At 57.3% G+C, this 22,236-nt stretch overlaps 2 protein-coding genes across 8 annotated transcripts in view; one reads left to right on the top strand and one right to left on the bottom strand.

The window, feature by feature from the left end:
• Window positions 1-3,651, top strand: part of IL21R (interleukin 21 receptor) — a 35,075-nt gene extending 31,424 nt beyond the window's left edge. For all 6 annotated transcript variants that reach the window (XM_044747202.2, XM_014838002.3, XM_070483973.1 and 3 more), the window contains 2 exons: window positions 364-448; window positions 2,179-3,651. In XM_044747202.2, coding sequence (XP_044603137.1) covers window positions 364-448; window positions 2,179-2,931 — 838 coding nt within the window. In that variant the 3' untranslated portion in view covers window positions 2,932-3,651. The remainder of the gene's footprint in view (window positions 1-363; window positions 449-2,178) is intronic.
• A 5,530-nt stretch (window positions 3,652-9,181) lies between these two features.
• The window catches only part of GTF3C1 (general transcription factor IIIC subunit 1), a 79,451-nt gene continuing 66,396 nt past the window's right edge, over window positions 9,182-22,236 (bottom strand). The window contains exons 30-37 of one of the 2 annotated variants that reach the window (XM_070483960.1): window positions 20,048-20,220; window positions 18,298-18,585; window positions 17,252-17,511; window positions 15,523-15,803; window positions 13,132-13,666; window positions 12,445-12,496; window positions 11,295-11,487; window positions 9,182-10,322 (exon numbers count right to left, since the gene is read on the bottom strand). In XM_070483960.1, coding sequence (XP_070340061.1) covers window positions 10,110-10,322; window positions 11,295-11,487; window positions 12,445-12,496; window positions 13,132-13,666; window positions 15,523-15,803; window positions 17,252-17,511; window positions 18,298-18,585; window positions 20,048-20,220 — 1,995 coding nt within the window. In that variant the 3' untranslated portion in view covers window positions 9,182-10,109. Of the gene's footprint in view, window positions 10,323-10,611; window positions 10,799-11,294; window positions 11,488-12,444; window positions 12,497-13,131; window positions 13,667-15,522; window positions 15,804-17,251; window positions 17,512-18,297; window positions 18,586-20,047; window positions 20,221-22,236 lie in introns of those variants that run through there. The other variant, XM_070483961.1, reaches the window with a different exon arrangement.

The following is a 22,236-nucleotide window of genomic DNA, read 5'->3' as shown; positions in this document are numbered from 1 at the left end:
CCTGGCGCCGGGCGCCGGTTCTCACACTGACCTGCCCACAGCCCTTTGGGGCTGGCTCTCTGCCCATCCCCGGTTGTAGAGGAGGAAGTCGAGGCTCAGAAGGGGCAGCATTTGCCCAGCACAGAACAGGCTGCCAAGCCCTTAGACCCCATGACCCTTCAGGAACCTGCGGGAGAGCCTGGCGGCTCCCATCTTACAGACGTGGAAACTGAGGCCCAGAGTGGGGAGTGGGGTGGAAGGGAGGTATCGCCTGGATCTTGGGAGGTGCTGAGTCTTCTGCAGGACAAAGTTGGGGAGCCTCCCAGGGGAGAGCAGGCTGCCCTCTGGGAGGTGTGGCGGCTCACCTCCTTTCTGCCCTCGCAGGCTGTGGAAGAAGGTCTGGGTACAGGTGCCCAGCCCAGAGCGGTTCTTCCAGCCCCTGTACGTGGGCCACAGCGGAGACTTCAAGGTGAGTGCCCCCACCCGGTGACGAGCCCCTCCGAGCCTCTTAGCCTCTCCGGGAGCCTCGCTCCACCCTCACATCAGGGCCCCAGCCCCTCCCTGCAGCCCAGAGCCCCCAGGTCCCAGCCAGGCCGGGACCAGCCCTCAGTCTCTGCCCAGGAAATAATTCCCATGGGGCAGGATGGCATGAGAATCAGACAAGATCACGCAGCACTTCTCAACCCGAGAAGCTGGACTCAGGGAGGGGAGAGCCAGGCGGCCCCTTGAGCCAGACTGGCCTCCTTAGAAGCCCTGAGATGGGGGCAGAGACGGAGTGGGTTCTGGGAAGGGCGCGGCCCCATCTGCAAAATACGCCGACTCCCTGCCGAGTCCAGCCAGGGCCACCGCCTGCTGTCACCACGGGGTTCTCTGTGCCCGACACCCACCCAGCGGCAGGAGGGGCCGCCGCAGAGAGGGTGTGGCGACGGCCAGGAAGGCCAGCCCACCTGCTCCAGCAGAGCCTGGAAGTCAGGAAACGTGGACTAGAGCGCTGATGGAGCTCCTGCTGCCTGCCTGGCGCCGAGCTGAGCGCCCTCTGCCCCTCTGCCCCTTTCGTCCTCCCAGCGGCCCCTGTGGGCTGGGCGCTCATTGCCCCAGGGTACCCATGAGGAGACGAGGCTCAGAGCAGGGAAGTGGCTTTAGTGGGGCAGAGGAGGAGCCTGGACTCCAGGGCACATGGGAAGGACCCTTTCCTTTTTCCTCTGCACCTTCCCTGAAGCTCAAATACCATGTCTATTTTGGTTCATTTTACCAATGCTCACGTGGCATTTGCTGTATACCAGACACTCTGCCAGGAGCTTCCCAGATATTAACTCATTTAGTTTAAGTACCCCGTGGAGTGGGTACTATTAGCAGGCCTATTTTACAGATAAGGAAACTGAGGCATAGAGAGGGTAAGTAACTGGCTTAAGGCCACACGGCTGAGATGTGACTTCAAATCTGTGGTGGTGGCCACGTCAGGGTTCTGAGACGAGCGTGCCAAGGAAGATAGGCTCAAAACCAGGAGAGTCTTGTCCTCAGGGAGTTTCTCTGCCCGTTGGATGGAGACCTGCAGGACCCCTGGCAGCTGAGCGCACGAGATCCTCAAGGCTTGGGGGCCGCTGCGTCAGTCTGTCATCAGCCCGTGTCCCAGGCACGCAGAGGTTTTTCCAGGTGGCTTCCTATTCATTTCGCTAATCAACACTGACAGGGCACCTCCTGCGTGCCAGGCACTGTGGGGTTTCCTGGGATCCAGGTGTGATCAGAATTGGGCCTTTTGCCCTGGCCGAGTGTCTCCTCTAGTGTCACACGAACAGGAGAATGCTGGGTTTCAAGAAACATCCTGGAGGACATAAAACAGGGGACCAGGTGGGGATTGGTCACTCAGACCTCAGGCCCCCCCACCCCCCGCCCCCAATGTCCCCACAACTCAGCAGTCTTCTTCCCTGCACCCACAACACAGACCCCAGGCCATGGAGCCACCGACTATCTGAGCTGGCAGGCTACTGAGGGCAGTGGCTCCTTGCTACAGGTGGGGAAACTGAGGCCCAGAGAGGCAGGGACAGTGGTGGGGACCGTCGCTGGTCCCCCATCTCTCTTTATCTTCTGGTGTCTTTCTCGCTTGCAGTCTCTTTGTCTTGTGCCTCTATCTCTGTGTCTGTTTATACCCCGCCCAGCCCTGTGTCTAATCTGTGACTCTCTCCCTTTTCACTCTCACAGAAATGGGTGGGCACGCCCATCACCCCCTCCAGCCTGGAGCTGGGACTCTGGGCTGCGGGGACACCCTCGTCCCTGGAGGTGTACAGCTGCTGCCCACCACAGAGTGTGCCCAAGGGGCGGGAGCCCACGTCACTGCCGGAGCTGGCAGACCTGGTAGAAGCCGACGGAGTGCAGGAGCCAGGCTCCTGGGGCCCAGCCCCCTCCATGGCCAGCAGCTTGGGCAGTTCAACTTACAGCCAGGAGAGGGACCGACCATACGGCCTGGTATCCATCGACACGGTGACCGTGGTGGACACAGAGGGGACGTGTGCCTGGCCCTGCACCTGTGGGGACGATGGCTACCCAGCCCTGAACCTGGACACCAGCCTGGAGGCTGGCCCAGGCACCGAGGACCCGCTCTTGAGCACGGGGGCCACAGTCCTGTCCTGCGGCTGTGTCTCGGCCGGTGGTCCTGCCGGGCTGGGGGGCAGCCTCCTTGACAGGCTAAAGCTGCCCCTTGAAGATGAGGCAGGTTGGGTCCCAGGGTCGCCCTGGGGTGGCGGGCGGCGAGAGGTGTCCGACAGCGAGGCGGGCTCGCCCCCGGCCGGCCTGGACATGGACACGTTCGACAGCGGCTTCGCGGGCTCAGACTGCGGCAGCCCTGTGGACTGTGACTTCACCAGCCCCAGGGATGAGGGGCCCCCCCGCAGCTACCTCCGCCAGTGGGTGGTCACGGCCCCCTCTCCTGAAGGACCCGGACCCCAGGCCAGCTAGTGAGGCTGACTGGCTGTCCCGAGCCGGTCGTGCCCCTGGGCTGTGCTGTGCAGGGACCTGCAGGCTTTGGTCTCCGGATGGGGCCCCTGAGCCCCGTGTTGACAGTGTGCATGTGGGACTCAGGCACACGCTGGCATGTCTGCGTGTGTGAGCAGCGCACTGCCTATGGACATGGAGCATGCCCGTGGTTATGCCACGTGCCCAAGGCCACATGTGGGTCTGTGCCTGTGTGAACTCCCATGTACACAGATGTGAGCGGCACGCACCCCTGTGTTCACACAACGACACCCTCCCTCCCTTCCAGGCACATGGGATGACCCCAGGTCACGTGCTGCCCACAGGGCCTGCTGGGCCCAGGGGACTGCCCGTGACAGACACCAAGCCCAGCCCTCCAGGTCCTGTGGCTCCAGGAGCTGCAAGAAGCCCATACTGTTCCTTATCACCTTTCAGGGGCAGGAGAAAGGGACGAAGTGAGCCCGTGGTGACCCTGGGTGTGGAAAGATTTGGGGGGGCCCACGGACCTAGGTCTGAATCTTGACTGTGACACCTCCTGGCTGTGCCCCTGTGGGCAAGTCGCTTCCCCACTCTGGGCTGGGATTTCCTGTCTGGACAATGGGGATGGCGTGACCTACCTCGGGGGAGAAATCGGCGAGGTCACCCACGCACAGCGTGCAGCCCAGAGCAGACCCTCAATAAACATCAGCTTCCTTCCTTCTGTGACCAGGCCAGAGACTTGTGCTGGAGGTGGGTGGGGGCGAGAAACCAGCCACAGCGTGGGCGCCCGTGGGCCATCCCGCCCTAGAGGGACACTTGGGGGGTTTCCGGGCTTAAAATCAGTCAGCCTTACCTCTTAGAGATGGCCCCCACCAACCAAGATTTCTTTTTCTGGCTCCTGCTGCACATGTTTTAATTCCCTTTATGTCCCTAAGAAATATTTATGAGCACAAGTACGTGCTGGGCACTGTGCCGGTGCTACGGACACAGAGGGGAGCTCGACGCCCGCGCGAGCCTGCCCTTGGCAGCCATGGGAGGCGGGGCAGACAGGAGTGGGCAGTAATGACACAGCCCGCCCGTTCCCCTGGCCTCTTGTTTACTCGTCCTGGGAAATTAGGAGGAAGTCAGGTTCTCGTTGATGATTTCTCAGACCTGCTGAAATGTGAACTAAGAAGCTGAGAAAATACTTCTTGGTGACGTTTTGAAAGCACCTTTCTGAACAGCAGTTTTGGACAGGAGCTAGATATAAATGCTACATATCACCTATGACTCATACTTTTTTTTTCTTGAGAAAATAGATGGTTTCCCCCAAGCATATTCACCCTTAGAGGCGGCTTTCCCAAGACCACCAAGCAGGGTTAAGGTGGCAGAGTCTGCTCAGAGCCGCGGGCGTCCCCAGGCGGCCTGGGAGCCCTGGGCCCTGCCGTCCTGCCCAGCGGCCAGGCTCTGGCTTGTCTCTTCTCCTGGACAGAAGTCAGTCCCGCTGAAAGCTTCTCTGTGGCTCTCTGTAAAATGGGGTGGCTGGGCGGGGTGGCTGAGAGAACACACGAGACCTCGGTGCAGAATGGTTTTCATAGCGGGACTGTGAGCTGGGATCAGGGTGTGTGAGGCGGGGATGGGAGCATGAGTGTGAAACCACAGCTCCTGCACCTGTGAGCTGCCCCACCCGCCCCCACCATCACCCTGGAGACACTTGGGCCAAGGTGTGCTGTGGTTTTCACACCCTCTTGGGGGCAACAGTTTCCAGGTTCCAGCCGCCACCTGGACCCCGGGCTCCCGGGGAAGCAGCTGAGCTCTCCTGCACACAGAGCTCTGTGCTGGGGTGGGGGAGGGGACACCCGGGAGACTGACACCAGGCCGGGGGGCTGGCTGGGGGCTCCGGCCTGGGCCAGGCACGGCTCTTCACTGGCTCTGTCTCTGAAGGGGCTCAGTTCATAAGCGTGGGCACAAGATGGGGACAAGAACTGACCCATCAGGGAGCATGGATGAGTAGGAGGCGGGAGGATGGGTGATGGGTGGCCAGTGGGTCCATCGGTGGGGGGATGGATGGATAAGTGACAGGTCTGAAGGAAGAACAGTTGGATGGATGGAGATAAGCAGAAGCTGGAGACAAAGGTGACAGATCAAGCATGAGCTCCACGGAGGCAGAGACTGCATTTTGGTCACTGCTTTGTCCCTAGTCTGGCACGGAGCAGGCACTCAGGAAAGCCTGACCGTAGCGTCCGCTTATTTCCATGGTGTGAATACCTCCACCACGGCCAATTCCAAGCCATCAACTTGACTCTAAACATGGAATTGGGAAGAGATGCACACAACTGACTCTCCTAGCTGGTAGGAGCCAGCCGTAGCAAACCACTGACGGGAGCAGGAGGGGAGGGGAGCAGGCTCCAGGGAGGAGGCGGTGTTTATCGGACTTTGAAAGAGGAATAGGAGTTGTTAGGTGCACCAGCCATTCAGGCAGAAGGAAGAGCCTGAGCAAAGACCTGGAGGTGTGACCAAGCCCTGAGCCCCCGGAGGTGGGGAAGGTGGTTCCTTGTCACCCAAAGTCCAGGCCAGAATTGCTAAGGACCCTCTCTTCAGAGGCAGGAGGATTGACAGCAACCCGCGTCTCTGATTGCCACATTCTGCTCCTGGCCCAGCCATTTTCCATCTGCAGGCTCTAGAGGGGCCGGGATGTCCATTTGATAAATGAAGTGAAGGTGCAGAAGGGGCCGGTGACTTTCCTGAAGTCATACAGTGGGTTAAAGATCAGTTAGAACTTGAACTCTGGTCTCCTGATCCCAAGTCCAGCCCTTCCTCACCTTGCTTTGCTGGAAGGTCAAGAGGTAAGAAACTCTTAGCAAACACCTGTGGGTGTCTTTTGCTTCTGCCCATGTAGCATCCTTGTGGGAGTGGCTGACACCAGCTCTAGGAGGGGCTACGTGACGCAGGCCTGGCCACCAGAGCATTCCATCCCTCTGCCACAGTACTGGTTCCTGGACAGACACGTGACCCAAGCTGGTCCATGTGCACTTCCTGCAGAGATTGCTCAGCTGTAGGGATGGACTAGGCCAGCAGCTGCTGGGGGCACCAGGAGGGAACAGCTTGCTTGCAATGAGGCCAACACACAGGAAAGCAGAGCTGGGAGATGGAGACATATTCCTGGCCATATCTCTTGAGCTCCTGGATCCAGCCATGCCTGAAACTACATTCCTTTTGGACTTTTGAGGTACGTAAGTATGGAAGTCATTATGCTGTTCATCAAATATTTGCAACTCTTGGCCTTCTGGTAAGAAGGCCTTCCGGCAGGATTGCACTCACTGACCCCTTTGTGGTCAGATGGGGCCACATGACCTGGACTGGCTAAAGAGTTGTGAGCAGAAGTGGTAGTCTCACTTCTGGAGTAGAGCGTCTGACTGACAGTTGTGATGCTCTAGAGCATTGCTCCTCTCTGCCATGGTGACCAGTCATGTGGGAGATGTGGAGCAGAGCTTGCAGTTCACCTGTGAGGGACAAGTATTGTGAGCAAGAAATAAATCCTGTTCTAACCCGCTGAGATTAGGGAGCGAGTGTTACCACAGCATAACCCCGCCTGGCCCGATTGAATCAATGAGCGGTAAGCTTCCCCTTTTTGCTTAAGGGGGTTTGAGATGGGTTTCTGTCACTTGCAGTAGAAAGCGCCCTGGCATATTCTCATCTCATCCCTGCATTGAGGACTCTCCTCCCATCCTAAGGAAGGACCACATCCTAAGCGACCAGAGCACGAGGCTCCACCACTTCTCATGAATGACCCCGGGCAAGCGGCTCCCTCTCGCTGAGCCCCAGTTTCCTCTTTTGTAAAGCGGGGGCAGGATCAGCCTCTGGGTTCACTCCAGGAATGAAAAGAGAGGACGAGGACAGGAACATCAGATGTGCGTTTGCTGCTGCTTCTGTCTGCACCTTGACCGGCCTCCGGGTCAGTGAGGTCCCAGCCCTTCCCCAGTCTCCTCCCCAGAGTTCCGAGTGCTTCCATGCAGGATGCCCTGAAGCTCACGTCATCCTCTGCCAGGATTTAAAGAACCCGAGAACTCCAGCATCCCGGCCATTCCCCATCAGTCACCACGAGGCCTCCGCCTGGGTGCTGTCTGGGTGTCGCCGACGATCTCCTTTGGGGGGAGGGGGAGGGTGCAGATCGGACCCAGCCCTTCACTTACCCCTGGGAAACGGAGGACTGGAGGGGAGTGACTTGCCCAGAGTCACCCAGAGTCTGTGCACCCCGCTCTGCCTCCTGGGCTCCTTTTGGCCTCCTGCTGGAGGGGAGCCTCTTCTCCGCTCCCATCAGGGGACAGTTTGCCTGGGCTGGCCGCGGGCACCATGGGCAGCACAGCCCCTCACAGCCCACCCGGGGTGCAGCCGCCCCAGAGGCACCTTCTGAGACGAGACGCAGGAGCGGCCTCCCCAGGGAAGGGGAGGGTAGCACGCGCACTGCCCCTCTAGAGGGGCTGTTCCACCGAGAGTGGAGGAGGGAGGAGTCCAAACTCGCACCGGGGAGGGAACTGGGAGAGGGCTCAGCTGCAGCAAAGAAACGTCCACACACGAAGGGAAAACGAGGGTCAAGTCTTGCTCAGATGTCACCTTCTTGGCAGGACCTGCCCGGGCCCCTTGCTCGAAACTGCACCCCACTCCCCTAGTCTGATCTGTCCACATTTACTACGCTCTAGCGCACGCCTCCTCCTCGTTTACCATATTCGCTGTCTATCCCACTAGCGGGGGGATTTTGTCTGCTTTACTCGCTGTGACGTCTCAGAGCCTAGAACAGCACCCGGCCCACAGCAGCTGCCCAACAATATAAATGAGTCAATCAGTCATCGGTGCATGAATGAAGTAATCGATCGATGGCAGAGTCGTGACTGACACAGCAGCAAGCAGAGAGGAGGGAGGGGACGGAGCCCAGGAGGGAACTGTCGGCCCCCAGGCCTGGAAATGCCACAGAAGGGGACATGAAGATGCAGCCAGGGGTCTCCCCGGAAGTCTGTGAATGGAGCAGGAGACCCTCCCCGACTGCTCACACCACAGGGCAGCTGGCAGTCTTCCCCACCCCTGCTGGCAACACACTGGAGGGCTTTACTTTTAAAAACCGATGGGCCCAGAGAAGAAACCTTTGCATTCTGCGATTCAGAGGATCTCCCCGCATAATGCTGGCTTCCTACCCCGAAGCAAACCCCATGCCTGCAAAGCCCTGTCGAGGGGAGGGCTCTGAGGCTGCGCAGTCTAAGGTGGAACGCCAACAGATCCACTTACTAGCTTCCAACCTGCGGACACCATTTGACCTCCTGTGCCTCAGTCCCCTCATAGATGAAATGGGTGTACTGGTCAGACACACCTCCGAGAGCTGCTGTGAGACCAGGAGTTCATTTGTGGGAAGAACCAAGAACAGCGTCTGGCACGTTGCAGGCACTCAGAAAATGTTATTACTCTTTCATCATTTTTGTGGACAAGGCCCCCCCAACCCAGTAAGCTTTTACTGATCTCAGCCTTACACGAGGATGGACAATGAGCTAAAGACCCCTGGAGACGGAGATGAACCAGCAGGAAAGAGATGTTGGCGCCACCTGCTGGTGAGCACTGGCCCGTGGCTGAGGCAGCAGCTGAGGGCGGCGCCCTCCCACCTTGCTCTCTGGGGACTCCACTTGATCTGCCAGGCACTGTGTCAGGGGGCTGATGCAGCTGGCCTCCAACAATCCTCACAGCAACCCTCTGCGGTGGGAACGTGGTGACAAGGGCATGGGGTGGGGCAGTGGTGACCGGGGGGGCCTTGTTCCATGCTTAAGACACAGGCAGTGTCGTCAGATCTCCCCATTTTTCAAGAGTAGAAATTCAAATTTAAAAAAAAATATGAAACCTCCAGTTTTTAAAAAATGTTGGCAACTAATTAAAAAAAAAAGGAAACGTTGTGCATTAATGAGAACTTCCAAGGACCACATGCATGCTACAGGCCTGTGACTGCTGCAACCTGCTGGCATGGCAGGGGTCCTGCTGACCGGCCGGAGGCCTGGCGCTGGGCTGGGCGCTGCGTGACAGCCCCGCACGAGCTCCCCGTCAAGGGCCAGCAGGGCCAGCTGAGGAGGAGGGGCTGTCAAGGCAGAGTGGGCGGTGGGGCCACACCTGGTGGCAGGCTCAGCCACGGCACCTCCCTCCTCCTTCGGTTTTACTGGGGACCATCGCTGGCTGTCCTGCAGCTAAAAACAAGGAATCTCCTTGTGGATCAAAGATTCTTTAGGAAACACACAAAACGAAATGCATTTTATTTCACTTTAATTAAAAAATAAATAAATACATGCCAGGGGATTTTTTTTTTTTTTAATGAGAAAAGAGGCTGAAAGAACAAAACCAACCAACCCCCCATCTATAGGACTCCTGGATTCTAGCCAGCTGGAGGCCTGCCAGGCTCAAAAGGGGGCCTGCAGGCTCCTTTCTGGGGGCTGAGTCCCAGCCTCAGGGGTCAGACGTCCCGCCTGGAGAGGAATGAGTCTCTGCTGAGGCCTCTGGCTGTGGGGGCACGCAGCCTCCATCCTGCGACATGTCCCCCACCAGGCCCTGCACTCAGGCGCACTTGGGCTTTCTGGGGAGCCAGGAGACGCTGCTGTGGTGGCTGGAACCTGGAATGTGAGGTGTGCACAGATCGTGCAAACCCCAGAGCTGGACCCCTCACTGGCCAACAGATGACAGTGCTGGGCGGGCAGCTCTGTCCCCACATGGCATCCACACCAAGAACCTACATCTTGGGCAAGCTCACTAGGGCCTCTCAAACTCACCCGAACCCAAGTTCCAGAGAGAAGGGCTAGTAGCCCCTGAGAGCTGGCAAAGCGCCTGCAGCAATGGCCGAGAGGCCCTGGCAAGAGAGGAAGAGAGTGGCTGGGGACCCGTCTCCCTGCAGCTGCTCCCCACGGCTCCCAGTGCGACGAAGCAGGGTCCTCAGGGACAGCTGGGAAGAGCCTGGGAGCAGGCGGGCTGGTGGCTCTCTTCCCAGAGTTCCAGGCAGGGAAACCACAGTCGGGCCGGGGGGTTGACACAGTCCTGTCCCTGGGCAGCGGGTGGGCTGCAGGGCCCTGAGTCGTGGCCTCTCGGCTGCAGCACATGTGTGGGTGAGCCCCGCCTCCAGCTCGCTCCCTCCGGAGGAGCCAGTGGCAGGAAAGGGAGGGTCGTGCTGACCACACACATGGGCCTCATAAGTGGACCCACTTGTTCCAGTTGACCTCGTGGGGGAAGACGCGGCCCAGCCGCAGGGTGCAGTCCAGCGTGGGCTCATAGAACACCGTGGTGCTCTCGCTCGGGCTGGAGGGCGCCTCTGCCTCTTCGGCCGCGGGCTTGGAGAAGAGCGAGACAGCCGCCGGCTTTCTCAGCACGCGCTTTCTAATGCAGCCGAGGAACTCCAGGCCCTGCGGACACCAGAGATGCACAGCTCAACAGGTCGTTTATGGACCATGCCCTCTGTGCTGGGAGCTGCTTCCCAGGACAAGGGACACCCAAACTTGGCCTTGGGAGACAAGCAGGAACTTACTGGGAAGGTTTAGGCAAAAGCCCAGGGCAGGAGAGAGAACAGCACGGCCAGCATTTGCACAGCCGTACAGTGTCAAGCAGGGGTCGCAAATGGGCTCCCCCTGGGCCAAAGCCGGTTTCCAGATGGGGTTCTGTTTGGCCCATACATGCTTTAAAGTTCTGGAAATTCCACACTGAACTTCAAGTTTCCAGCCTCTGTCGGGCGCTGGAGCCCCCGGGCACACTGGGCAGTGGGAGTGCAGGGCGGCAGTCAGGCCGAGCTGGGAGGCTGTGGGCACGTCTCCAGCTCTCCTCGTCACCTATGAGGACGCTCGCTCATTTGCTGGCCTGGCCCTGTGGGCTTGTGACCCCTGGTCTGGAAAAAAGTGTCAGAGACAAGACCCTGGGAGGGATGGCCTGGGGCAGGAACCCAGGGCAGGGGTCGGGGGCTGCAGGAAGCTGAGGCAGAACAGCGTGGAGAACCAGGGCTGGGGGCCAACCGTGCTAAAGAGCAGAGAGGCCAGATGCGGGAGGATGGAAAACAGGCGTAGGACTCCTTGGCTGGGTGTAGCTGCCCCAGACGGCAGTGGGGCAGACCTCTCTCTGCAGGGCTGGGAAGGGAGGTGACGTAAGTAATATGGAGGGACACCTGGCTCTTCTGAGGAGCCTGGCTCTCTATGAGGAGGCCGGTGAGCTAACCTCTGCGCCTGCTGCACCCCAGTGGGTGGAGCCTGCGTGCAGCGGCCATCCCCTAGAACTCACTGGTGCGCCCAGCACCCCCAGCCCTCTGAGACTCAAGCCTAGGAAGAGGGAGTGCCGTGGGGAGACAGGGAGGCGGTGCGGAGCCCTCCGCGAGCCCAGCCCAGTCGCACCTGGAGCAGCTCGAGCACGGCGATGGGCTGCAGGACACCCTGATAGTGCTGCAGCAGGCAGCTCTCGGGCACGCCGGGCCTGGTCATGATGTGGTACAGCACGGCCTCCATCATGCCCTTGCACACCGGCGTGTTCAGGTGGCCGTCCACGATGCGCCACGGGCGGCCAATGAAGCAGATGCTCTCGCAGTCCCTGCAGGGGCGGGCAGACAGTGGAACGGGGAGACAGCTGGCTCACATGTGGCCTCCGCTCCACAGACAGGACATGGAGGCTCGGGGAGGCCCGGTGTGCCTGGCCAAGGTCACAGGGCTGGGGACCATCTACCTTCTGCTCTTCGACCTCCCCTTCCCCTCCCACATGGATGGAGGGGTCCCAACCCTGGGGCTCAGGAGCCCTGGCTGAAGAAAGCTGTGACGCGGGGACCTGCTCAGACTCAGCATGACCAAGGCTGTGAGGAGCCAGTGGCCCCTACATCACCCCACACTGGCAAGGGAGGGAGAAGGCCGTAACTTCTGGATTTACCAGCTCTATCAGGGACCCTGGCCCAGTGGTTGCCCCCAGCCATGGGCCAAACCCCCAGAGGTCTCTGCAGAAGCTCTCCTCTTCTGTCATATGTAGGTGTTTCAAACACACTTTCCTCAGAACAAAGGTTTCTGCTAAAAACTACACCAGTGACCACAAAGGGCCCAGGCGTGGCACAGGCCCTGGACTAGCTGGGCCCTGGCTCTGATGGCCATGACTGGGCCCTGGGAGTGATACATCTGAGCTGGAAGCACACAGGCCCACCAAGCTGCAGGCAGTGGGTGCACACAGGAGGCGCCCTCTCAACAGAAAGGCCTCTGTGAAACCCACCGTTCCAGACAGACCTGGGCACTGCAGAGTCTGGTGCTTCTGGCCCCCGTTCTCTACATGCAAGGAGCACCTGCCTGGTCCCCTCAGTGAGTGGCACAACCAAACACTCCCACACACTTCCAAGTGCCCCTGGCTGAGAACACTGTGCTGGGCAAACCATCCAAGACTAGCCTCTCCTGTGAAAGATCTTCACATATTCATAACATAATTAACCCTGGGTCCCTTCTGGAAAGCCTGAGGACAAGCTCCCCATGCTCAGCAGCCCCCAGGCCTCCTGAATGCGAACCCCACACTCACCTTTCCTGTGCTGCTTGGGAGAGGCTGCCGGCCACAGACTTCTCTGCAGAACCTAACAGAAGAGGGAAAGGATGTAAGAGACTTTAAACAGGGGGAGCCCACCTCTTCCTCTCCCACTCATTCGACAAGTACTTCTGGGCTCTGAGCATAAAGGAGTGGACAGAAGGACAGCAATCCCATTCCTCGTGGAGCTTCCATCCTCGAGTGGCGGGGCCATGGAGGCCAAAGCCAGCACACCCAGAACAAAGTCGGGACGGACTGCAGCACGCAAGTGTGGGGCGCTTGTTCCAGGGCCCCAAGGAACCCCCAGAGCAGGGGAGTGAGCAGCTCATCTTCCACCCAGAAGCCCTGAGAACAGAGCTCGTCTGCCAGTCCTGACACAGGCGCGACCCCTCCCATTCCTGCCACTGCTTCCTTTCCCCCGGTATGCCAGCCAATGGTCTCCAAGAGCACCGCTAGCATCTGCACTTGCAACCGCAGATCTGCTCAGCTGTGTCTGATGCCTTCTGCCCTCCAGTGGAGATACTAAATGTAAACCGGCCAGATCTACCCTTCAAGGTTGAGGCTACCAAGATGGTTGATGGCCCCTTCCGTGGCCAGTGGCAGGTTCCCAGTCTCAGAAGAAGGTGTGGGGCCAATCAGGCCCAAGGACAGAGAGTGGGCAGAGTGGGGGACAAGATTCTGTACCTCTGGGGTCTTCAGAGCCCTCTGGAAGCTGGGCCTGACAGCTCAGCTGCTCTCGGCCTGGGGAGCTGGGGACTCCGAGGCCCTCTTGGTCCTCCTGCCCAGCCTCCGATGCTCCTGGGGAAGGCTCCCTTGCACCTGTGTCTTCAGGAGCTATGGGCAGAGCAGGTGCGTGGGTTTCTGCCCCCTCTGCTGCTCTGGGCTCAGGACTGGGGGCCAAGCGCACATCCTGGAGTGTGGGCCTCTTTGCGGGGGGCTTCTGGGTACCCTCCGAGTTGGCCCCCACACTCTGCCTAGCCGCATCAGTGCTGGCACGCCTCTTGGTGCTCCGGGGTCCCTGAAGAGGTGGTGCCTGCCTCTCAGAGGGGCTGTCCTTGCTGGAAGGCCCCTCCAAGGGTCTAGCCTGGTGGGTGCGGGCATCGTCCTCTCTGCGTTTTAGCTGCACTGAGTGCAGGAGCCAGGGCTGGGCAGAGGCCATGGTCACCAGGCGAACAGTGTTGCTGCCGACTTCCAGCACCTGGTTTTGCTCCAAGAGGTCCTAGAAAAAGCAGGAGACACACTGGGTCTGCGTGGGACCCCAGGAGCATCGGGGTTTGCTTCCCCCGCCTGATGCATTTAAGCGTCCTGAGCAAGTGGCAACCCCAGCTCTGTCAGGATGGAAAACTCGAGGATGAGGCCTGGCTTCCAGCCCTGAGTGGGTCACCTGCTAGCCACGTGGCCTGGGGCAGTCCTGTCCCCCTCTGGGCTCAGTTTGCCTCCATGTAAAACATGTCAGATGTGTAAACTCCTTGCAACCACAGCTGTGCCCTCAAAGCTGACGTGACTTCATCAATCTCCTGCCCAGTAAGCGTCCTCCCACAGCACTCAATACCCCAGTGCTATCAAGTCCTTCCGCAAAAGCCATCGTTATTCCCACACGAGGTACAATAACTCCTCTCAGATTCCTACCACACCCTGCTTCCCGTGTCCGTGTTCTTATCCAGGAACTGCACCAACTCTGGTGGCACAGGGGTTCACCATTATTTTTCTATTTTTACACTAAAAAGTCCACAAATTGGTGCCGGCCCAGTGGTGCTACGGTTAAGTGCGCAAGTTCCACTTCGACGGCCCGGGGTTCACCGGTTTGGATCCCGGGTGCAGACATGGCACTGCTTGGCAAGCCATGCTGTGGTAGGCGTCTCACATATAAAGTAGAGGAAGATGGGCACGGATGTTAGCTCAGGGCCAGTCTTCCTCAGCAAAAAGAGGGGAATTGGCAGCAGATGTTAGCTCAGGGCTAATCTTCCTTAAAAAAAAAAAAAAATATGGGGCTGGCCCAGTGGTGCAGTGGTTAAGTGTGCATGTTCCACTTCGGTGGCCCGGAGTTCACTGGTTCAGATCCCGGGTGTGGACATGGCACTGCGTGGCACACCATGCTGTGGTAGGCATCCCATGTATAAAGTAGAGGAAGATGGGCACAGACGTTAGCTCAGGGCCAGCCTTCCTCAACAAAAAGAGGAGGATTGGCAGATGTTAGCTCAGGGCTAATCTTCCTTGGAAAAAATAAATAAATAAATAAATAAAATTAAAAAATAAATAAATAAATAAAACCCACAAGTCAGGGTTCAAGGAAATAGCCTGCAACCAGGACTCACAGCCAGATCGTGTGGGTCTGGGGAGGGTTTGCTGTGGGCACTCGCCTTCTGGGGCTCTGGGCGGAGCACCTGAGAACAGAGGGAGCTGCTGGACCCATCACCTCTTGACTGTCAGTGGGCTCTGCGGCCTGGGCTCGACCACCACGGCCTGGGGAATATTCCCATCCCTCTGAGGCTCAGCTCGCCTCCCAGGGCTCCAGTTGCACCAAGAGTTTTATGAACCATCAAACACCGTGTGAATGATAGTCATCACCCCCAGTGAATTCCTGCCCTTGTAAGAACTCGTCTGACAATGACAAACACTGGCTTCCATTCTCCTCCTCCCCCACCAATACTGCAAGACAGCGTCTCCACGACATCACCGACAACTGATACGCATCCTACCGCCTCCAACAACTGACACGCAGGAGGGCAGGCCAGCTCCCAAGGAGCTCAATTTAAAGGTCTGTTGTTACATTCTTCAGGTTCCAGGGTCACCGAAACAGATGCCCAGGCAGGTGAAGCAGTGAGTGAAGGGGCGGGGCAGCCCTACTCGGCTCCAGCCCATTGCGCGGAAGGAACAGGGCCTAGTGTGGCCAGACTTCTCACGTTCAGGAGAAACTGGGTTTTAGGCAAAATCTCCTATTTTTAAATGTTGACAACTAATTCATTCTTTAAAAAAATTATATTCTATGTCCCAAACCAGGCCTGTTTGCAGCGTGCACCTGTGAACTGCCACTTCTGCTTCAGCCACCCCAGGCTACCTGCGAGTGCAGCTCACCTGGACATAGTCTGAGAAGGTCCTGCTGCGCGCACCATCCGTCCTCTCAAAGGCGGAGAACCGTCTGCTCAGTGCCACCCTGTCCACCCCGAAGCACCCTGCTGCTGCAATGGCGCCCTGGACCTCCAAGGCAGCGGCCATGTCTCCAGGGCTGTACCCAGACAGCGCCATCTGGTGGGCAAACTCCTCCCAGCTGCTGGCGTCCCCTGGGCTGCTGAAGAGCCTGGTGAAGGTGTCGGGGAGGCAGGAGGTCCCCACCGTCAGCTCCTCTAGAGAAGTGGCTGCGAGGACAGGAGGCCTAGAGTCAGCCCTGACAGAAGCCCGTCCCCAGACGGGGTACTAGTGACACCGAGGCGGGACATGCTCCAGCGCCAACTCACTGCTCCCCAAACAGCAAGTAGTTCCCTTCTGGGTGGACATGGTTGGGCCCCTGGCAGGCAGGTTCCAGAGGCGTGTCCCTGGGTCCCTGACTGCAGCCGACAGGGCTGGACTCCCCAGGGCCAGTACAAGCCCCCTGCTCAAGACTCAAAGGGAAAAGCTCAGAGGCGGGGCTGGGGTCCAAAAACCATAAGCCCAGAGTTCTGGAAGGTCCTCACCCCGGCCTGCCCTGGGCTCCCTGCTTCCCAAAGCTCTTGTTCACAGCCCCTCGGACCCTGTGAGGTACCTGGGACCCTTCCTCAAACTCCCCAGGGCCAGCTTCTGCGGTTCCTGCAAAGGTGCCTCTGCTCAGACCACAGTCTCAGGTCAACACTGCAGTCTGCCTGGTCAAGCTCCAGAGGACAGAACACTAACTGTGGTTACGAAGCCGAGAGGAAATGCCATCCCCCAACTTGTAAAGACAGAGGTGAGTCAGACAGAGGTGAGACGGAGGAAGAGGAGTGCAGGGACGGGAAGGGGCCCTACTGTTCTCACTGTATGCAGAGGGAGGAGAGAGTACCTAAAATTGACGGTGTCGGGGGTCTGGCCCTGGGGCTGAGTGGTTAAGTTAGTGCACTCTGCTTCAGCGGCCTAAGATTTGGCCAGGTCAGATCCTGGGCATGGACATGGCACCACTTATTAGGCCATGCTGAGGTGGCGCCCCACATGCCACAACCAGAGGCACTCACAACCAGAATATACAACTATGTACTGGGGGACTTTGGGGAGAAGAAGGAAAAAAAAAAAACTGAAGGTGCGAGAAATAGAGGGTTAAGGAAGTTATAGTTTCAAAGGTGATCGATACAAGAACCAAAAAAAGTGTAAAAATTGGAAGTAAAAGAGGTGAGAGATAATGAATATAAGCTGAATACTCATCTTTCATAGCAAGAAGTCAAAAGATAATACTTAAAAATCTCATAAAGTGCATAAATCAGAGTCACAGAGGGACCAGAATGTCAAGGCTGCCCCTGGAGAGCAAGCCAGAGCGTGGGGTGGTGAGGCGCCAGTTGCTCTTCCTCACAGGCCCCTCCGCCTGACTGCTAACACTGCAGGGTGCCTGATCAACAGGAAACAGACCCCATGGTGAGCTCGAATGCAGAGTGTGAGCACAGCACGGGGCTCCCCAGGCAAGTGGCCCTCGGGAGGACATCTGGGGCCCTGCGCTCCTCCAGTTGCTGCCAAGAAGGGGAGGTGTTTGTCCTTGTTTCTGTTGTAGCCCCAGTCAGCTGTGGCTTCCACGCTTGGCCTTCAAAGCTGGAGGTGAGCATCATGGGTTGGGGTCCCAGGGTGGCTGGGGTGGGGCAGCACTCACCAGTGGGCCCAAGGCAGGTGTGCGCGGGGCTGTGGCGGAGCCTGAACTTCACCTGGCAGGAGTTCACCACGATGCTGTCGTTGGGGTTGAGGTTGCGGGTGCTGACGATGCCGGGGGCGCAGTAGCCCCTCATCAGCAGGTAGTTGGTGTGGGAGGCCTGGCGGGCTTTCACCTCGATGCTCCGGCGCTTGCCCCCTGAGCCTTCGTCCAAGTCTTCCTCTTCATCCTCGTCCTCTTCCAAGGCCCCGTCCTTCCCCAAGCTAGGAGAGGAAAACTGACTGAGATGACCCAGCACAGGCCGAGCTCGTCTGCCGCTCCAGCCATCCCTTCCAGCACGCATCATCTCGCTCAGAGAGCACCCTCTGTGATGTGGCCTGAGCAATGGCTCGCCGTCGCTATGGAAACTCCCCCGGCATCTGGCTGTGAAGGTCAGCATGGACTGCTGCTCCAGATTCATCTCCTTCATCCACCTTCCCACACACCACTCTCACCCCTGTTCACAGACCTGTGTCTTTGCAAGAGCTGTTCCTTTTGCCTGGAAACCCTTCCTAGACTCTGTCCAAAAAACGCCCACTTCTCCATAAATCCCAGTTCAATTACTAGGCTCTCAAGGAACTTTGCCACTCTGACCTTCTCTGTTCACCACTCCTTGCCACAATGTACTGTGTCCTTTTCTTTGGCACAGCCAAGTCACTCCCTCCCCTGACCCCAGCGTCGGGAGGCACCAGAAGAAGGTACTGTACTGGATACAGTACCGGAATCCCTCACTCACAGATCTGGGAGGCCCCATCCTGGGAACTTCCTGAAGGCTCTGCTTACGCCCTGCTGTCTTTGTACAGCAAATGCCCACACAGTGCCAGACACAACACAGAGAAACTCAGCACATGTTTGTTGAATGAATAAAGACCAGATAACTGAGTAAATAAAATTGCAGACACCACAGCCATGTGAGGAAACAATGATGCCTGAAGCCCCCAGCTGCACTCAGAGCAGCGTGTGCGGTGGGTGCCTGGCATCGGAGCGGCTGCTGATGGCTTGGCTCTCACCTCTTAATGACCTCATTCTCCACCAGTGAACTGTCCACCACTACGATCTGCTCAGGGATCCTGACATCCACGGAGACAAGGCCCAAAGAGAAGAGGGTCAGGGCAGCCACACAGTGTCCTCCAGGGCCATCCAAAGAAAATGCCACCAGGTCACTTGTGGAGTCATTATTATCCTGATCTTTGAAGGAAAAATTATCAGGCTGGTCCAACTTGCCAGCAGCCCGGATCTTGTTGAAGAACTGGAACGATTCTGTGCAGACGGTGCTTGGAAACCGCCATGTAAAAATCCTACAGAGACAAAGAGAAGGTAAAGGCCTTCCTCAGGACAGGATGTTGGGAGCCTTCATCTGAATGGGCCACGGGCTCTTCAAATCACTATGGTCAAAACTGAACACACCAGCGTCTATCTCCATCCTAGATGCCAGCACTACATTTCAACTTCTCTGTATGTGTCTTCCCCTCACCTGAGCACCTTCAAGGCAGAGTCAAGCCTTGGGATCTAACTCTACACCTCGCAGGCACTCACTATAAACAGGTGCCGAACTGGGGAAGATCAATGTTCTTTTTGTAATAATAATCTTTACACAAGGCAAGCCCTGAACCCACAGAGAGAGGAGAGGACAGTGTGTGCTCAGTCTCATTGTCTTCATAAGGCGACTGCAGAGAGCCAAGCCCTTGCCTCTGTCCAAAAGTGTACCTTTCCAAGACCCCATAACAACAGAGACAGAGAGACCTAAGAGGTCCTCATCTGCTGACCACCACCCCTTAGCTCACAGGCAAGGATGCTACCATCAGAGAAGTGGCTTGAGGTCAAACGGCCTTGTTGGATTTGGACCCATGTCTTCCACTTCCCAGGCCATGGCTCCTTCTACTATACCACCCGCTTCCCAGGAAGGCAAAAGAGACTGAAGGTCATTCGGGATGGGTCTTTAGGAAAGGAGCAAGTATCCGGAGTCACAGGCAAAAAGATGGATAAAAGAAACAAAAAAAATACTCATTTTGTTGTCTTTCCATTTCTGAATGAAGCCTCCATGCCAACCTGAGGCTGGTAAAGAGATCAGCATGGAGAAGGGGAAATCAGCCAAGGTGAGGGGCTGTCAAGGAGAAACTCCTGGGAGTGCTGTAATGGATTTTCTCCATGTGCTTAAGGAGGCTGGTGGTGCAAAATGCCAGACGTGCAACAAAGACCAGCCTCGCTTGCTGCTGGCGTGAGGCCACGCTGTGAGGGGTGCTCCTTTTTGGAGGGGCCCCAGGAAGGTGATTCTCAACATTGCAAACCACACTCAGATTCGTCATGACGTGCTGCAAACTGAGTCTGAAAAGTCTGTGACAGCTTCACAAGGACGTGTGTGAGCCTGCACGACAGGTGCTTGGTGTAGCTTCGAGCTGAGAGGATCAGAGACTGAGGCTGTGCCCATCGGGGAGGGGCATTTTTAACTGGCTCAAATCTTTAAATTAGAAATCTATTTTACCCAAACTACTTGGAAAAATGGTAAATGCCCCAACGCAAAATACCTCAAGTGTTAACCTTATTCCCACAGGAGGAAACAGAGGTGTTGATGAGAAAACATGTTCTCAGAGGCTGCAACTCACACTCGAGGCCACAGGAGGCCCAGCCCTGCATTCTCTGATGATGGCTGTTGGGTTCATTCCACCCACATGTGCTACTCTTTGCAGAGTGGGCCTGGCTCAGCCCCTCACCTAGGGTTTCCACCTTTGCCTAGCCTAGGCCTCCTGAATGGGTGCTCACCTGTAGTAGGTCTGGGACAACTGGTAGGACATTGGCACGAAGGGCACAGCCCGGTTTTTCTTTGGGCCCAGCATGTGGTTGACCCGGCGCCGGTTGACCAAGCTCCTTTTCTGGTACTCCATGAAGGCTTTCACGAGAATCTGGTCCTTATACTCCTGGTACAGGCGGAAAGTCTGCAACACAGCAAGTTGCGGGTGAGCAAGATTCTCTGGCCAGCTGGGGGAAACAGCCAGAATGTGTGGATGCACAGAAGCTACAGCTGATCATCTATGGAGGACGTTAACTGATACAGGGACAAGGGGCGGGGAGCCTGGAGTGGACACCTAGAGGTGTGGTCGGGGAGAGCCTGGAGGAAGCCAGGAATCCCGTCAACCTTCACCTCTATCATCGTGTCACACCTGAGACCACAGGGAAGGACAGGCAGCTGGAGAGAAGAAAGGCTCTGCCCCACGCCTAGTTCTTTGGGTGTAGACAATGGGAGTCAATGCAGAATCACCTCTGGTACCACTCTCTCTCTTATCCCTTGCCCGATCCATCACTATGTCTGGTTGGTTCATCCCCAAAATAAGTTCCCAAATGCATCTGGTTCATGCCAGCCATCTGCCAGCCATGCACTGCCACCATCTAGTCCACACCACCATCGTTTTTCACCGTAGCCTACAGCAAACTGCTCTCCCTGCTTCCACACGTGCCACCTGTCCCCAACCCCTGACCATTTGCCACAGCAGCCAAAGCAAACCTTTCATGCCTAAATCAGACCACACGTTCCTTCCCCATCTCAAAACCCGATGGCAGCCCTCTGCAGGGAGAACATCCAGCCCTTACTATGCCTGACAAGGACCCCTGTGAGCAGGACCTTGCCTACCACCCTGGCCTCGCCCCCTACAAGTCCACCCCTGGCTCACTGCCCTCCAGCCTCACTGGCCTTCTCACTTGTCCTGAAAAGGCCAAGGCCTTCCTTTCCACCTTGGGACCTGCGCACTTGTCACTCCCATTTCTTGGAAAGCACCTCCTCCAAATCTTTGCAGGGTTGACTCCTTCTTAACATTCAGCAATCAGCTCAAATATTTCCCCTCAAAAACCAAATCCTTCCCATCCTGCTCCTCTGCAGTCAACTGGACACATTATCCGGTTTTATTTTCTCCGTAGCAACTGTCTCTACCTGAAATGATCTCGTTTGTTTACTCACTGTCTGTCTCTCCCACAGAAATGGAAGTCCCATGGGAACACAGACTTGACTCTCTTACTGCGGCCACAGTAAGCACAGCCTGGTGCACAGCCTGGTACCCAGCCTGGAGCAAATGTGAAAGGTGATGCCTGAGTCCCCATCACAGAGGCCCCTCCTGCTGGCCACGCCATCATGGGTCCATGGCCCACAGATCTAGACCTTGCCCAGAGGAAGAGCAGTCCAAAGGACTGCAGGACCAGAAGGGTCTCTGTTACTCCAGTTTTCTGAAAAGAGTTGGCTCAACCAACCAACAGTTAGTGAATGTCCAGAATACTCCAGGCTCCAAGAAAGTCTCTGCTGGACTATCTCCTCAAAAGTACCAGCCAAGAACAACTGCAGTCATGGGCTAACAATTTTAGGCTTGGAAGGTTTTCTGCTGCACTGCTCCCAGGACCTCTGAGCGACAGAGGAGACGGAGGCTCACAGATTTGCAGGGATCTTCAGAGGCCTCACAGCTGGTCATGCATGGGACCAAGGAGAGAACAAGGCCTCATCCTCAAGTCCAGTCACCACACCACTGTGCCACTGCAGAGGGACAGAAGGGACTGGGAGCCAAAGCGGGGGTCAGTCAAGGTCCTGGGGCAGCACAGGAATGTTCTCACCGAGCTGGAGAGGGGGTCTGGGTGCAGACTGGGTCTCGTCACTCCGAGGCCTGCACCCTTGATTTCTCTGGACAGCACTTCCATGTCAGTCCTGGGTACACAGACTATCAGGCCTGATGGGGGAAACACTCATGGGACAGAGAGAAAGAAGTGGGGATTGGTTGCATGTCATCATTGCTTCCCCCGAAGTGGAAGCAGAAGCTGAGATCCAGCTTCTGGTGAAACGCCTTCTGTGACCTGCTCTTTCTTCCACGTGAAGGCAATGACAGGATGGGCATAACTCCAGACAACCACTGGCATGGAAGAGGTGAGCACTTAGACCATGCACAGTGAGTGGGGGAACGCGATCCAGCTCATCA

This window comes from Equus asinus, chromosome 14, assembly GCF_041296235.1.
Source record: "Equus asinus isolate D_3611 breed Donkey chromosome 14, EquAss-T2T_v2, whole genome shotgun sequence".
Lineage (NCBI taxonomy): Eukaryota > Metazoa > Chordata > Mammalia > Perissodactyla > Equidae > Equus > Equus asinus.
Note: the sequence above shows the minus strand (reverse complement) of the source record. Positions and strands in the feature narration are given on the sequence as shown.